Consider the following 17263-nt stretch of genomic DNA (forward strand, 5'->3'; position numbering starts at 1 on the left):
CTGAGTACTGTATATACAGTTTGGGTAGCTTCATGCCTTCCGACTTAACTTAGACGGCTCGTGTCTTTCTCAGTGGTTTTATAACCTTGTTGATTTTTTTATTATGGTGCTATTTCACTGGCGATTATATACCTAACATCGGGTGAGGCTGTCCAACATGATAGTATTGTTAAGATCGGTTTTCCTAGGATAGCGGTGCCGTCATATAGCGGCCGTCTCCATACTAAATAATACGGCTAAATATGGATATCGCAGTATTTGTATGGAGACGGCCGCTATATGACGGCACCGCTATCGGAGGAAACCAAAGCTTTAGTGTTTTATTATGTTATCCCTATCACACAATTATAACGTTATGTAACACCCAGTCTGATTTTTAATAATCAAAGATCCATTGATTGAAGACCTGTCTAAGATAAATTCGTACTTCGAATTTGACAGCAGATGTAGATTGTGCTATTATTATTATATTAGAGAAATGTCAGCCTCTAGAGCCCTTGCCAGTCAGTTAGAGGAAGATAATATCTACAAAATAAATTATATTAGCTAGAATAAACGATGTACTCCCCACCAAAAGATGATGATAAGGATTCTGGTTGTCAAGTTGACGTTTGACATTTTAGTGACAACAGAACATGACTACAACACCATCTGTTTCAGCTGTCAAACTAGGAGACACGAATAGTTCTAAAACTTTACGCAACAATCAATAAGCCAATAGTTAATGAAACTTAAGCATATAGTTGTCACGGACCGTCCGAGTTAAGTGTGGAGTGATACGGTTAGCAGGTGACAGGAGTGTGTGGGGCCTCGTGGGTCCCGCCGCGGTCACATGGAGGAAGGAGCGCCGAGGTGCGTCTGTAAAACGAATATTAGCTTAGATACGTAACTAACACAATGTATGTATTTTGAGGTGAAATTCGAAGTTTAGGTACAGTCACTTAATAATATCTTACTCTTCGAAGGCCGCAAACATATGTGACACGCTCTACAAATAAAATCGTGTCAGATATTTTTGCAGCCTTTATTGTGTAATATATTATTGCAGATGACTACTCAAGTTGAAGAAATGCATTCAAATGTAGCGGCATATGTGTGCCGCTTATTAAAGGTAATTAAAAGTGCCCTCTGGGGCATGAAAGAACTGATTTTTAGGGTTACCCAGGAAGCACTGTGCGACACAAGCGGGAGGAAGGCCGCCGCAACGCGACTGCTGCGCGCTGCCACATACGGGCTCATGTTAGCGACACCACACATGCGTCATTACCCTCACGCCTCGCATCCGTGACGCCGTGTGTATGCACATTGCGGCCGTGTAATGTTCGCATTATGCGTTGTTTAGCAAGTTGTCAGGAATTAAGTGGGTGCGTGATGCTAGAGGCGTGCGTTTTGGGGCCGCGTATGACCACGTCCCGTACGAATAACTTCCGAGACGTCTCGCAGCCGTGTCAAGCCTTATTCGAGAGCTACAGACCCACAATACTTGTTTTGACACGTCGGAGTCGACTGTGTGCGCGCTCGAAGCGTGCTTGTGACTCGACCATGCCACAAAATAGATACAGTACAGAAGTCAATCACATGTATGTACTTCACTTTTCATACCTACGCTCGGCGGTCGCTTTAGGGTTGTCAACTATGATTTATGCACAAAAAACTATCGTGATAGTGGCACTCGTATCTAGTAGTGGCCGGGGCGGGGTGCATAGCTACCTACCTAACTGTTCTGTTTAACGTTAAAACGAACCATCGAAATACAAGCAGATACCTACTTACCTCTCTGAAACCACTGGTAGCTTAAAAAACGACAATTCACCGTTTAATGTTGAATTTAAACAACCGTCCACTGAACAGTTATAATAACTTTTTTTTGTTTCTCCATTATTGCACACAAAAGTTCACAGAAGCGTGTCTCAAGCGGATGGCACTCGCGCTCGCACTGGTCCCAACCGGTCCGAGATATCGTGTCCGTGAGCAGTGTCTATGTGTGCGTTGCTCGAGCGCACTTTGTATGTAGATTGATTTCTGTACTGTATTTATTTTGTGACCATACCGTTAGCGGCGGTAGGGCTGGCGCGGCGGGGCGGGGAAGGCGCGGTGCGAGGAGGAGGGGCGGCGGCGCGGGGGGTCGCGGCCGTCGCGCGGCGCCGAGCCGCGCGCCTTCTTCTCCTCCACGTTCAGCTTCACGCCGTCCGGGCTGTCCGCCGGGAAGTACAGCGGCTAAGGGGATAACATACTGTTATAGTTTGTAGCTTTCTAATAGAGCCCGAAGGCTAATCCTATTGTCTATTGTTAAGTAAAACCGCTCGTGCCACGTGCCACGACCGCCTGCATAAAAAATCGGTACTTCGGTTACTGAGTGCCGGCGAGTCGAACGCTACAGAACCAGTCTAAAATGTGTCATCGAGATGCGTAACGAAGGCGCTTTATCGGAGAGCGCACCTACACTGGTTTTTTGAGCGTTGGACTAGCCCGCGCTCAGGTGCCAAATAGAATAATTAGGACCCTTTTTTGCAGGTAAGTAGCACGTGCGGTTTTACTGAACAATAGACAATAGGATAAGCCTTCGGGCTCTACTAGAAAGCTACAAACTATAATACCATTTCACACACAAAAAAAAAACTATAGAACCGTAACCAGGCGTGGCTCACTCCGCGATTTCGTCGCGTCGCAACGAGTACCTAAAAGTACATCCGTCCCACACCAATTTTGGTGGCTGGCCATAAGCCGCGCGTGGCGCTTGCGCCACCTAGCGGTCATATCTGTCCTAATCATTACAGACGCGTTTTGTTAGAGAGTGAATCTTCTGTACCTAGTACTATTATTTATTCTGTGCCGTAACGTACGTGTGGAGCGTGTGCCAACATTAAGATTAGCTCGCTCACTTGTCAGTTCGCTCCGCGTGTATGTCGTGTAACTAACCCATTTAAAATTACAAACTAGAGTTTTGCTTGGTGCGTGGGGCCTATGTTGTTGTTGTGTAGTTGTTTGTGCTATAGTTGTTAAAGCTGTTGTTTTTGTTCAGAGGTATGTTTTCCCAAAGGGAAAAGTAATGCAGTTTATGCAGTTGTACTCTTGCAAAAAATGATCCGCATGCGAGCACTAACCTCCCGCAGCTCGGCCTTCGGGCTCGCATGTTTGGGAACACCTATAGCCCTATAGGACGCACTTTAGGCCTTCGTTAAATTTCAAACTTAGACACTTTTACTATTGTTCTGTGTGGGAGCACTGCACACCCACAGCTCGGCTTTCGGCCTCGCGTGCTTGGGCGAACCTGTAGCATGCTCCGAGCTTTCGGGTCTACACGGAGACCGGCCTTCAGCCTTCACAATGTAGTTACTTTGGGGGTCTGAGGGAAGTTGAATCTTCCCCGCCAGCGACCAGCGAGCCTCTCTGGTGACGATTAGGGCCTTCGGTCCTACGCGGAGCTCGGGCTTCACAAGCCTTGACGGTTCACTTATCAAAACAGTTAATTTGCTGGAACGCCTGGAAGTGCTGCACTTCCGCAACTCTGCCTTCGGCCTCGCGTGTACTGCACTCCCGCAACTCTGCCTTCGGCCTCGCGTGCTCGGGTCAACCTCCGGGCCTTCGGCCCCACGCGGAGCTCGACCTTCGGCCTTCGCTAGGTTTCTAAACTTATAAACACTTACTATTATTTTTATTTTTGTTAGTATAAAGAATATTGGATCTCTAAAGGGTAAAGATATTGCGGTCGTACTTCAGCTTAGCATCGCACTCTCTCGCACGTCGGGGCCCGGGGGCGCTCGTTCGCTAGGGTCACTCGGGGCTCGTACCTGCGCGCCGAGGCAGTCCTGCGCGTGCTTGGCGCTCTCGTAGGTGAGGAAGCCGTAGTGCGGGTGCGGCGCGCGGCCCAGCACGCGCAGCTCGGCGACGGGCCCGAAGCGCGAGAACAGCGCGCGCAGCTCCTCCTCGGTGGCGGAGGGCGGCACGTTGCCGAGGAACAGCTGCTGCGAGTCCGAGTAGCGGCGCGAGTCGCCGCCGCGGTCGCCGTCGCGAGGCCCGCGCTCGGCCCGCCCGCCTTCTGGAATTATTACTCGAGATTAGTAAGATCAAACGGTAACCTCCGATCGTTTCATGTCCCTGTAAAATTCACACCGAGTGACCGGAATTAGGGTAGGCGTAAATTAGGGCGTTTTCGCTCCGCGTATCCATACAAATGGAGTCATCTCGTGTGGGTATTTATGGCGGAAAAAAGTTCATTACGTGGAGACGTACCTAACCTGACCATTTGTCGGAAGATGCGTTTAGCCGGCTCCCATTTCTTAATCTACCAAAGTAGTACCAACACGGCGACAGCTGACCTTCGCAAGGTTTCATTACACTTACATTTCCCCCGACCATATGTAAAATTAGTTTAGGGGCGTTGCACGTATACGGCCACTAGGGGGGCGGTTGGCCGGGCTGGGCCTCGTGGTGCAGGTTACCGTTGGGCGGCAGGTCGCGGGGCGGGCGCGGCACTCGGGGGCGGGGCTCGAGCGGCGCGGGGGCGGGGCCGGCGGCGGGGGCGGGGGCGGGGCCGGGCGCAGACACCGGCGCAGACGACTTCAGCAGGTTGGCGTACGTCTTCGGCTCCGGGGGGACTACTGCGGAAATACATATATACATTAGAAACACTCGAAGTCTTGTTTCCTTTTCCGATTGTACTGTCCCGTATCTCTGCATAAACTCCGGGCGGGCCGAGGGGCACGCCCGACCTAGCAAACGTACAAACTCATAGTAAACCCTGATCAATATATAAACGGGCCCAAGACAAATATATACTCTCGTCGGAGAGTTAGTAAACAAAAATAAATTACTGATTATCTTCAAAATGGAGTTAATTAGAATACCGGGGTCTGAGAAAGCGACTTAATTTAAGCTCAGAAATGCATCCATGAAATTGCCGAAGTTCAAAAAACCACGGTGTATAATTAGTAGTGTTATAAGGTAAAGTTACCGGGCTGGGGCTGGTGCGCGGGCGGCGGCGTGGGCTCGCGCGGCTCGGGCTCCGGCGCGGGCGCGGGCTCGGGCGAGGGCGCCGCCACCGCCGCCGGGGGCGCCACCGGCTCGGGCTCCGGCTCAGCAGGCGCTGCGGGAGCCGCCGCTGGAATAATACACTTGATTTTATTACGGTTACAAAATCTGAACCTAGAGTCGGCTAGATTAGTTCACGCTACGCCACTACCTAGAGTTCCAATCCCTAGAAAAAAACCGGCCAAGTGCGAGTCGGACTCGCGCACGGAGGGTTCCGCACCATCAACAAAAAATAGAGCAAAACAAGCAAAAAAACGGTCACCCATCCAAGTACTGACCCCGCCCGACGTTGCTTAACTTCGGTCAAAAATCACGTTTGTTGTATGGGAGCCCCACTTAAATCTTTATTTTATTCTGTTTTTAGTATTTGTTGTTATAGCGGCAACAGAAATACATCATTGTCATCAACAACCCTAAAAACAAATGAAAACCTCTCCGTCATACAGCACCCCTCGGGCGTCGTGTATAGGTGAACCAGGATCTATTGAGGGTGCGCCATGTTGCGGAATTTCACTGGAACTAATTTTTTCATACTACACTGAATTGTCACCCTATACATGAGAATAACAGCGCCCTCTTGACAATTATCATATATTACTGGTCAGGCTGTACTGACCGTGGAGCCGCTCGGGCTGGTGGCCGTTGAGCTGCGGCTCGTCCAGCGCGGGCGGCGCGGGGAAGGCGGGCGGGAAGGGCGGCGGGGGGAAGTAGCCGGCCGGCTCCGCGGGCGAGCCCGGCTCCTCGTCCTCGGCCACCAGGTCCTGCGCACACACAGACAAGTTAGTCACTCCTACACACGCGACAGACTGCGACGTCCAAGTTTACTATTGTCCAGGAAAACAAGTGTGGGAATGCCGCCGGGACAGTAACCTGCAGCTCCAACTCCAGGGAACAGGGCTGAATGAAGGCGACACGCGATCGACAGCCTGCCTTCTTCCGGCCGGGCGTCCCTACACTACATCTACAAGTTTACTATTACACACATCCATATTATCGTTCTTTGTAATGCCATAAAAAGGCTATGCTTAAAAATTCTTCGCAACGATTGGGGCGCCACCGTTGGCCAGCTCGCCCATTACCTGCACCACCACGCCGCATGGGGGCGCCGCCCTCTGTCTACAACTTGCATCACTACAGACTCGCCTGGTAGCGGAAGATGTCGTTGTGCACGTAGTACTTCTTGGGCGACTGGGCCGCGAGCACGAAGGTCTGCGTGAACCGCCGCATGGGGGCGCCTCCGTTGGACAGCTCGCCCGTCACCTGCACCACCACGCCGCATGGGGGCGCCGCCCTCTATCTACAACTTGCGTCACTACAGACTCGCCTGGTAGCGGAAGATGTCGTTGTGCACGTAGTACTTCTTGGGCGACTGGGCCGCGAGCACGAAGGTCTGCGTGAACCGCCGCATGGGGGCGCCACCGTTGGACAGCTCGCCCGTCACCTGCACCACCACGCCGTTGCCGAGCGTCGCCTGCGAGTCCACCTGCCGATTACAAAACTTATATTAGACCAACTTCTTTCTTAATTCTTCGGGATCATTTTATTTTTTGTGATTTCGTGAAGGCAGGACCGCTTCAAATAGAATTTTACTTCACAGTTAATTGTAATCACATCAGGATCTTATTATGATGGGATCCTACAGCAATCCAGCGAACTCTGCAAATATTAAAGGCACACCTACGCCTACACATATTGATTTGCCCATTATTTAGTAACTCAAGCATTTCCTTTCGAAAAGTGAATTTTTGACGAACCGCTGATGAAGGCTGTAAAATAACGGCACGTTGGATTCTTTTGTAAATTCGTTTTTTTAGAGTCTCTAATGCCCCTGTACTGCTAGGGAGGATTGTAATCTGTACATTATTACCTGACTGATCTTGGCATGGCAGTCGCGGAAGTTGAGCTGCTGGATGCGGTTGTGGATCTGCTTCTGTCCGACCACGGGAAGGGTCTCCCGGTGCGGCGCGTCCAGACCGCCGTGCACGAATGACGAGTAGTTGTTATAGAACCTGCGGAAACGATAACATTCTATAATAGGAACGTGAAAAAATATTAGGTCTCATATGTTTGACATTTGGTTTTGATGTAAGTGGTCCAAAATAGTTAAAATAGAAGCAGCGCTGTCATCGACCAATGACAAGCAAGATCATGCTATGTAAGAAAGATCACTGAGCTTCATTCAGGTTTATAAGACGGCCTTAGTTTTATATGAGCCTGTGTAAGTTCAAGACGTGAACTGTTGATGGTGTATAATGAGTAACAGTCATGTTTGATGAGTAACAACCATATCCCCAAGGATTAAAAACAAATACTAATAATAATAAACTCTAACTTTTCTATTGAATTTCCTGTTTAATGTCGGTGGTTAAAATGGTCTGTATCACCATAGAACGACACATCATTTATCAAGATTTCAGAAGTTCCTAAACTAGTATGCCATTTAGTAATAATAAGAATAACAAGAAACATATTATACACGGTTGAAATCATAACCCTTTTTAAACATCATAGTCGGGTAAAAAACTAAATTTTATATTGATTGCTGATACTAGAGATAAACAGGTCTTCGTCATAAAAACTGGTCTAAAACGCGGAACTTGTAGACGATGTTTTTTCCGTTTCGTTTTCACTGGGTAGGTAAATTTTTTGCTGTATAAACTTAGGATGAAATCCGGGTCAATGATCCCTTTAGTTCACTTTGCTATCAATAGTGCAAAGAACTATACATAGGCATATTGATCACCAAGTCAAAACAGCGATATTGCATGTTGTCAATTAGATTAGATAAATATTAGGGCAACATTAATTACACAATAAGTTTTTGTCAAAAATTTCATTTTTGGTACAAGCTTTTATCGCTGACTGTACTTTTCTTACGACAGACAACTAATACTCATCGAGACAATTCTAAAAACCCCTAACACAATTAGGTTGCGTTATTTCATCACAGAGTTCCTATGGTCACCTCCTGTCTCCATCATCAGATCAGCTCGATGGTACCATAATATTGCATTGTCACCCGACTTACATGTGTGAGCGTCAGGATGACAGGACCATGATGGCTATTTATAACGAGTGTTACTCCAAGATTTAGTACCTATTTAGTACTATTTGGTACCTGACATCATATATTTAGTACCTCAATATAAATCGAGAAATATTGAAAATAAAGTGGCCAGCCATTCTGACGTCAGGTTGACAGGACCAAGTCGAATTCCCCTATTTGTAGGCGTTATATCGAATCCATCTTTTGACAAAGATTTAGTACCTAATTAGTACTTTTCATAATTATTCTTCTTATTTAATTTCGACTTACCGTAAAAAAGTTACAGCTAGAATAAACTTTGTATGTGCACAGTGGTGCAGCCAGTCAATGTGAACCGGGCCTAAAAGTTTGTTTAAAAGTTATTATTTTTGACTACAACATTTACTTTACGTTGTTTGGCCAATCCAAAATGAACCACGAGCGTAGTGAGTGGTTTGAAAGTAGAATCTTGAGCATTGCAAGGATAAGGCATGAGGTTTAAATAATTTTTCTACCGAGGGACACACAACCTTTTTGACCACACCAACTTGAGGGAAATACTCACTTAAAATTGAAAATCATCACTTAAAGTCAATTTGTAACGTTCCACGGGAAAAGGTACCTTATGAGGGTTTCTAGTTTCGGAGATATTAAATGTTTTGTAAAAAGTTGAAGTAATGCTATTTTTTTATTATTATGTGATCTAAAACCTTAATGCTTAACGTTGGTTTACATATTTTTATTTTTGTTGTAAGTAAGTTATAAGCCTACTAAGCCTAGTAATGTCTTCTCGAAGTTTAGTAGAAAAGGTAGCTTATGGAGGAGTGACTGAAAATTCCAAAAATACCTAGGCAATACGCGAAAAGAAGTTTAGTAAAGAACTGTATTAGCATTCTGAAAAACTAATTTGATAATTTCAGTTCTGGTCGGGGGGCCTAGCCAATATTATAACCGTACATCGACCTACATTACAAATCCAAGTAGCCTGCTATTATACCAAAGTTACTCTCGTCAAGTCTTTCTTGACTAGAATAATCTTCATTTGGTGCAATAAATCTGCCATTGCTTTGCTGAAAAATGCCAACATCCGACGCATTGCTATAGGTCATCCAACCTCAAAGCCGCTTGTCTTCAATGGCAACCAAAATATATTATTGATAAGAAATAGACGATATATACATACTATCTTAACCCCAAAATAAGATTAGTTTATCTTAACTGTTCCATCATCATCATGCCTCATCATGTAACTTAACCACAAAGTACCTTTTCTTTACATATAAATTATTGGTACTTTTAAGATTATTATGACGAGGAACTAATTAAATTTGAAGCAGTTTAGTGTAAATTAATATTTTAAATTCATAAAAAATAAACTTCAATGTAATTGATGTTTTGTAGTGATGTATTATTAAATTTATTTTCATAAGGTACCTTTTCTTAAATGTATGTGTTCCTTTTCGCAAATACCGTTATTATTATGTAAGTTTAAAGTGGCATAAGAGGTTTTTTAAATATAGTATTTAGTTGCGGTTTTAGGATTTATTTCATTTGTATGACATAATTTCTTTCATATGTGCTCAGAAAAATTTATTGTGGGTAAAATTTTAGTAAAACATATTCAATTTTGTGATTTTTCATGAAAGTGAGTGAGAGAGTGCACAGCACCGCGACCGTTTAATGGAAATCCGTGGTCTCTGCCCACCCCTCCGGGAAATAGGCGTGATTATATGTAATAAATTCTGTAATAAATTCGAGTTATTTCCTCTTTTAAGCGCTGGTGGCCTAGCGGTAAGAGCGTGTGACTTGCAATCCGGAGGTTGCGGGTTCGAACCCCGGCTCGTACCAATGAGTTTTTCGGAACTTATGTACGAAATATCATTTGATATTTACCAGTCGCTTTTCGGTGAAGGAAAACATCGTGAGGAAACCGGACTAATCCCAATACTGGCCAAGTTTAAACTGGTTGGAAGGTCAGATGGCAGTCGCTTTCGTAAAAACTAGTGCCCACGCCAATAATTAGTTGCCAAGTAATATATATAATCCCAGTAATTAGTTGCCAAGCGGACCCCAGCGGAGCCTTGGCAAAATGCCGGGACAACGCGAGGAAGATGATTATTTCCTCATGTTGGCTGGTAAAATTGACTAAGTGATGATTTTCAATTTTAAGTGAGTATTTTCCTCAAGCTGGTGTGGTCAAAAATGTTGTGTCACTCGGTAGAAAAATTGTTTAAACCGCAATGGCTTGAAACCCTCGCAATGCTCAAGATTCCACTTTCAAACCACTCACTACGCTCGTGCTTCATTTTGGATTGGCCAAACAACGTAAAGTAAATGTTGTAATCAAAAATAATAACTTTTGAACAAACTTTTAGGCCCGGTTCACATTGACTGGCTGCACCACTGTGCACATACAAAGTTTATTCTAGCTGTAACTTTTTTACGGTAAGTCGAAATTAAATAAGAAGAATAATTATGAAAAGTACTAATTAGGTACTAAATCTTTGTCAAAAGATGGATTCGATATAACGCCTACAAATAGGGGAATTCGACTTGGTCCTGTCAACCTGACGTCAGAATGGCTGGCCACTTTATTTTCAATATTTCTCGATTTCTATTGAGGTACTAAATATTTGATGTCAGGTACCAAATAGTACTAAATAGGTACTAAATCTTGGAGTAACACTCGTTATAAATAGCCATCATGGTCCTGTCATCCTGACGCTCACCTTACATGTGTATGCAAAATTTCAGCTCAATCGGAAACCGGGAAGTGGATCAAATTTAACTTGCAAGATTCCATTACATAGTTACATACAGGTCGACCTAATAAAAGCTTGTTAAAAACAGGAGCAATAACTTTGAGTCACCTCACCACTAAGAGATAGCGACTGACGCGGGCAATGAGTAATAGGCGGATTAGACTCTCGCGCGAGCCACGAGACGAGCCGCGAGCCGCGCCACGAGACGCGAGTGTAAGCGGTGGGCTCGCGGCTCGTCTCGTGGCTCGCAAGCTCGTCGAACTAATATAATTTAAACACTAACGGCACGGCATAAGGTTTATAACCGAATGACAAGCCGAACGCGAGTGTAAGCGGTGGACTCTCGTGGCGCGGCTCGCGGCTCGTCTCGTGGCTCGCGCGAGAGTCTAATCCGCCTATTACTCATTGCCCGCGAGAGTCTAATCCGCGTATTACGCGAAACGCCGAAGTTCGGTGCTGATAACATCTTCGGGGATTCCCGAAAATTACCACGCGGTTTTACACTGCATAACTTTACTATAGTTCGTTTTTTTTATCATTAGAAATAAGGTAAACAATCTCCAGTGGCGTGCACAGAGATTTGAGACTGGGTAGGCAAAAAAAAACCGGCCAAGTGCGAGTTGGACTCGCGCACGAAGCGTTCCGCACCATTACGCAAACAACTGCAAAAAAATCACGTTTGTTGTATGTGAACACCACTTAAATATTTATTATATTCTATTTTTAGTATTTGTTGTTATAGCGGCAACAGAAATACATCATCTGTGAAAATTTCAACTGCCTAGCTATCACGGTTCATGAGATAAAGCCTAGTGACAGACAGATGGACGGACGGACAGCGGAGTCTTAGTAATAGGGTCCCGTTTTTACCCTTTGGGTACGGAACCCTTAAAGTAAGAGCTACTAACAGTCTTACTAGCTTACCAACAAAAATCCGTGATGGTTTCACATCCTTGTCAAGTCGGTTAATAATGACGTACGTAATTAAGTATGTAATTAACCACGGCAAATATACGAAAACTGATTGATTTTACTTTACCACTTGTTTGTGTTAACTGCAATTCCGATGTTCACCGGCCCTTTTCAATCACTTTTTTTTGCTAAAAGAAAGCTTTGAGTATGCATAATTTTTAATAGTCGGTACACACACACACACACACACCGTAGCACCGTACAACGTTCACAATTTAAAATATCCATATTTTCACTAATCACAATTATTCTAATTGCCGGTAACTGTTATCGTTATCTCACCAAAACAAAATAAAAAAAATGTAAATAAATAAGTAAACTAAACGAATAAAAAAGTAGTCTCGTCTTTATACTAAGTTACCATAACAAATGCTACTTTTTAAAATAGTCACGTAATCATGCATCGCATCGGAACTATTCGGAAACCTTCGGCCTTCATCGTTAAGGATTCGAACGATAGGCGCTGCTTATCAGCGTCTAAATGTGTGCATTACTTGTATCATTGTGTGCTCGTATTTATAGGAAGGCCCACTACACTGTTACCGCGTAACTACGACTCACGGACATGCACACATAGAAAGGTTTAGGCCGAAATGTTTTCTGTCTTTGCCGTGCAAGGCGGCAGGCGCGCAGCGGCGCTAGTGCCGCGTGGCCCGCGTGGTGTAAACTTCGTTGCGTAGAATTATAGATGACGACCACGGACACCGGTAGATGAAGCGCTTATTAATTTTTTAGAATGTTTTATAGATTACAGATACGATCAAGTATAAATTAAAGTAGTTTAAAAGGATAGATATCGGAATTATAGTAGGGTAGGCAGCGCCTTTTTGCCTTTATGAAGTGCACGCCACTGACAATCTTGATGTGTCTTTTAATTGAAAAACACATTTTAAAAATAGGTTACGGTAAATATGTAACAATTATGAATCTAATACGATCTTTTATAGTCTTCTGCTTTCATAAGTAATAGTGTAGTAAAAAGTGTTTTTCAATTAAAAGACATGTCAAAATCGCTTACCTTCTTTAAAGTTCTTTCTAATGCTAAAAAAAGCGGCCAAGTGCGAGTCGGACTCGCCCATGAAGGGTTCCGTATTTAGGCGATTTAAGACGTATAAAAAAAAACTACTTACTAGATCTCGTTCAAACTAATTTTCGGTGGAAGTTTACATGGTAATGTACATCATATATTTTTTTTAGTTTTATCATTCTCTTATTTTAGAAGTTACAGGGGGGGGGGGGGGGGGACACACATTTTACCACTTTGGAAGTGTCTCTCGCGCAAACTATTCAGTTTAGAAAAAAATTATATTAGAAACCTCAATATCATTTTTGAAGACCTATCCATAGATACCCCACACGTATGGGTTTGATGAAAAAAAAATTTTTGAGTTTCAGTTCGAAGTATGGGGAACCCCAAAAATTATTTGTTTTTTTTCTATTTTTGTGTGAAAATCTTAATGCGGTTCACAGAATACATCTACTTACCAAGTTTCAACAGTATAGTTCTTATAGTTTCGGAGAAAAGTGGCTGTGACATACGGACGGACAGACAGACGGACAGACGGACAGACAGACAGACATGACGAATCTATAAGGGTTCCGTTTTTTGCCATTTGGCTACGGAACCCTAAAAAACGAACTATAAATAACACCTACGTAATTTGATAAATATTAGGGACTGTCGCGGTTAGTGTCTTATTCTGGAGCGTCGAATATTCGGTTGAATAGTTGGAGTCAGTTCTACATGCATCGCGACCTCTCATAACGAAATAATTGAATGGCCAAATTATAACGCCACTCTATAACAGGAAAATAACATACATACATACATATATAAGGATTAAGATTAAACTTTAATCAAAAATCAGTAAAAAATTACAATGTATCATAATAATGAAAACAAATTAGTTATTTAACCATAGGAAAAGTACACAGGTACCTACATAGTATGATAATGATAATTAACTAAGTAAGATTTAACTATTACAACGTTAATCAAAATCTGTCAAATTTTACAAATGTATCATTAGAATAAAAACAAATTAGTTGATTATAATCACCGTGTGGATTTAAATATGACTGATGATAGTAATGATTTAGGGATAAACTTGGTTCTCAGTAATGAAAACAATAGAATGAATTTCACAAAGACAAGGGGTTTTAGACTTCGAATAAAACAAAGAATTAACCGTTATAGCATAGAGAAATATAGTAAGACAAGAGTGCTCACTCCATACATCAGTTCAGACTATTAATTTCAGTGTCTACATCTAGCATCGAGTAGCGGAACTATCAGTACTGCTACTTGACAATAGATGTCGCACCGACCGGAAAGTCTTATCTCAACAGCATAAGACTTTCCGGTCGGTGCTACATCTATTGTCAAGTAGCAGTACTGATAGTTCCGCTACTCGATGCTAGATGCTAATAGTCTTTTTGATGTCTTGTCTTTGCCGTGCAAGGCGGCAGGCGCGCAGCGGCGCTAGTGCCGCGTGGCCCGCGTGGTGTAAACTTCGTTGCGTAGAATTATAGATGACGACCACGGACACCGGTAGATGAAGCGCTTATTAATTTTTTAGAATGTTTTATAGATTACAGATACGATCAAGTATAAATTAAAGTAGTTTAAAAGGATAGATATCGGAATTATAGTAGGGTAGGCAGCGCCTTTTTGCCTTTATGAAGTGCACGCCACTGACAATCTTGATGTGTCTTTTAATTGAAAAACACATTTTAAAAATAGGTTACGGTAAATATGTAACAATTATGAATCTAATACGATCTTTTATAGTCTTCTGCTTTCATAAGTAATAGTGTAGTAAAAAGTGTTTTTCAATTAAAAGACATGTCAAAATCGCTTACCTTCTTTAAAGTTCTTTCTAATGCTAAAAAAAGCGGCCAAGTGCGAGTCGGACTCGCCCATGAAGGGTTCCGTATTTAGGCGATTTAAGACGTATAAAAAAAAACTACTTACTAGATCTCGTTCAAACTAATTTTCGGTGGAAGTTTACATGGTAATGTACATCATATATTTTTTTTAGTTTTATCATTCTCTTATTTTAGAAGTTACAGGGGGGGGGGGACACACATTTTACCACTTTGGAAGTGTCTCTCGCGCAAACTATTCAGTTTAGAAAAAAATGATATTAGAAACCTCAATATCATTTTTGAAGACCTATCCATAGATACCCCACACGTATGGGTTTGATGAAAAAAAAATTTTTGAGTTTCAGTTCGAAGTATGGGGAACCCCAAAAATTATTTGTTTTTTTTCTATTTTTGTGTGAAAATCTTAATGCGGTTCACAGAATACATCTACTTACCAAGTTTCAACAGTATAGTTCTTATAGTTTCGGAGAAAAGTGGCTGTGACATACGGACGGACAGACAGACGGACAGACGGACAGACAGACAGACATGACGAATCTATAAGGGTTCCGTTTTTTGCCATTTGGCTACGGAACCCTAAAAAACGAACTATAAATAACACCTACGTAATTTGATAAATATTAGGGACTGTCGCGGTTAGTGTCTTATTCTGGAGCGTCGAATATTCGGTTGAATAGTTGGAGTCAGTTCTACATGCATCGCGACCTCTCATAACGAAATAATTGAATGGCCAAATTATAACGCCACTCTATAACAGGAAAATAACATACATACATACATATATAAGGATTAAGATTAAACTTTAATCAAAAATCAGTAAAAAATTACAATGTATCATAATAATGAAAACAAATTAGTTATTTAACCATAGGAAAAGTACACAGGTACCTACATAGTATGATAATGATAATTAACTAAGTAAGATTTAACTATTACAACGTTAATCAAAATCTGTCAAATTTTACAAATGTATCATTAGAATAAAAACAAATTAGTTGATTATAATCACCGTGTGGATTTAAATATGACTGATGATAGTAATGATTTAGGGATAAACTTGGTTCTCAGTAATGAAAACAATAGAATGAATTTCACAAAGACAAGGGGTTTTAGACTTCGAATAAAACAAAGAATTAACCGTTATAGCATAGAGAAATATAGTAAGACAAGAGTGCTCACTCCATACATCAGTTCAGACTATTAATTTCAGTGTCTACATCTAGCATCGAGTAGCGGAACTATCAGTACTGCTACTTGACAATAGATGTCGCACCGACCGGAAAGTCTTATCTCAACAGCATAAGACTTTCCGGTCGGTGCTACATCTATTGTCAAGTAGCAGTACTGATAGTTCCGCTACTCGATGCTAGATGCTAATAGTCTTTTTGATACTAAAACTGATGTATGGAGTGAGCACTCTATGTATTTTTTTCTCTATGGTTATAGTCATAAAAGATCTTCCAGGTAGATCTATTGAAAGGAACAGGTCATTTAAAACAAAACCGTAGCTCATGGTGTTTTTACAAGCATTTATTTAACTTGTAAATGTAATGTTTCTACGGGTTAAATCTTGCAGGCTAAATTAGACCTATTTCCCATTATTCGATTGAGTTGAAATTTCACATAAATAATATGTAAGTTGGGTGACAGTGCAATGCATATAATGGTACCATCGAACTGATCTGCTTATGGACACAAGAGGTTGCGATAGGAACTCTGTGTGTCAAGTGCTACGTCTCTGCGGGGAGGGGGACGGGGTCGGCTCCATCACCATCGCTGTAGACCCTAGTTACCTGTGGAGGTGTGTGGGCGCCTTGTTTAGCAGCGTGTAGTACTGTCGGACGAACTCGCGGCCGACGCTCTGCGGGGAGGGGGACGGGGTGGCCTCCATCACCATCGCTGTAGACCCTAGTTACCTGTGGAGGTGTGTGGGCGCCTTGTTCAGCAGCGTGTAGTACTGTCGGACGAACTCGCGGCCGACGCTCTGCGGGGAGGGAGACGGGGTCGCCTCCATCACCATCGCTGTAGACCCTAGTTACCTGTGGAGGTGTGTGGGCGCCTTGTTCAGCAGCGTGTAGTACTGTCGGACGAACTCGCGGCCGACGCTCTGCGGGGAGGGGGACGGGGTCGCCTCCATCACCATCGCTGTAGACCCTAGTTACCTGTGGAGGTGTGTGGGCGCCTTGTTCAGCAGCGTGTAGTACTGTCGGACGAACTCGCGGCCGACGCTCTGCGGGGAGGGGGACGGGGACGCCTCCATTACCATCGCTCTTGTTCACGAGACCCGACACTGCCCTCTGCTGTAAGCCTGAAAAGGACAACATGTATGGAGCATATAAGACAAGTTGAGATTACTAGATTACCACGGATTTGCACTCCCAGTCAGCAAAATAGCTAAGCGGATGAGGTGTTCAAATTGCAGTCACACGCTCTTATTCTTTATTAATAAAGCGTCTTATTAGTTTTGAACACCAAAACTGTTTTATTTTTAAAAAAGTAATATATTTTTTTATTTATTTAAACTTTATTGCACAAACATAACAGAGACATGTAAAAATGGCGCAAGGAGAACAAACTACAATTT

General features: G+C 43.1%; 1 protein-coding gene across 1 annotated transcript; it reads right to left on the reverse strand.

Moving 5' to 3' along the window:
- Window positions 1-739: 739 nt before the first annotated feature.
- Window positions 740-16576, reverse strand: LOC134655707 (ras GTPase-activating protein-binding protein 2). Its single transcript, XM_063511171.1, has 10 exons — window positions 16473-16576; window positions 6899-7040; window positions 6356-6514; window positions 6175-6291; window positions 5648-5792; window positions 4955-5101; window positions 4443-4601; window positions 3792-4039; window positions 2051-2217; window positions 740-858 (listed from the first exon to the last, which is right to left on the reverse strand). Exons 1-9 carry the CDS (start codon window positions 16574-16576, stop codon window positions 2053-2055), a joined length of 1386 nt encoding a protein of 461 aa, XP_063367241.1. The 3' UTR covers window positions 740-858; window positions 2051-2052.
- Between the last annotated feature and the right edge of the window lie 687 nt (window positions 16577-17263).

This window comes from Cydia amplana, chromosome 2, assembly GCF_948474715.1.
Source record: "Cydia amplana chromosome 2, ilCydAmpl1.1, whole genome shotgun sequence".
Taxonomy (NCBI): Eukaryota; Metazoa; Arthropoda; class Insecta; order Lepidoptera; family Tortricidae; genus Cydia; species Cydia amplana.

Excerpts from the sequence above, each read along its gene's own strand:
- LOC134655707 (XM_063511171.1), bottom strand. The coding sequence starts at position 16,576 with ATGGTGATGGAGGCCACCCCGTCCCCCTCCCCGCAGAGCGTCGGCCGC. Across the intron at positions 7,041-16,472 it reads GCGCCCACACACCTCCACAG|GTTCTATAACAACTACTCGT; the intron begins GTAACTAGGGTC and ends TCGTTTCCGCAG. Across the intron at positions 5,793-6,174 it reads ACGACATCTTCCGCTACCAG|GACCTGGTGGCCGAGGACGA; the intron begins GCGAGTCTGTAG and ends GTGTGTGCGCAG.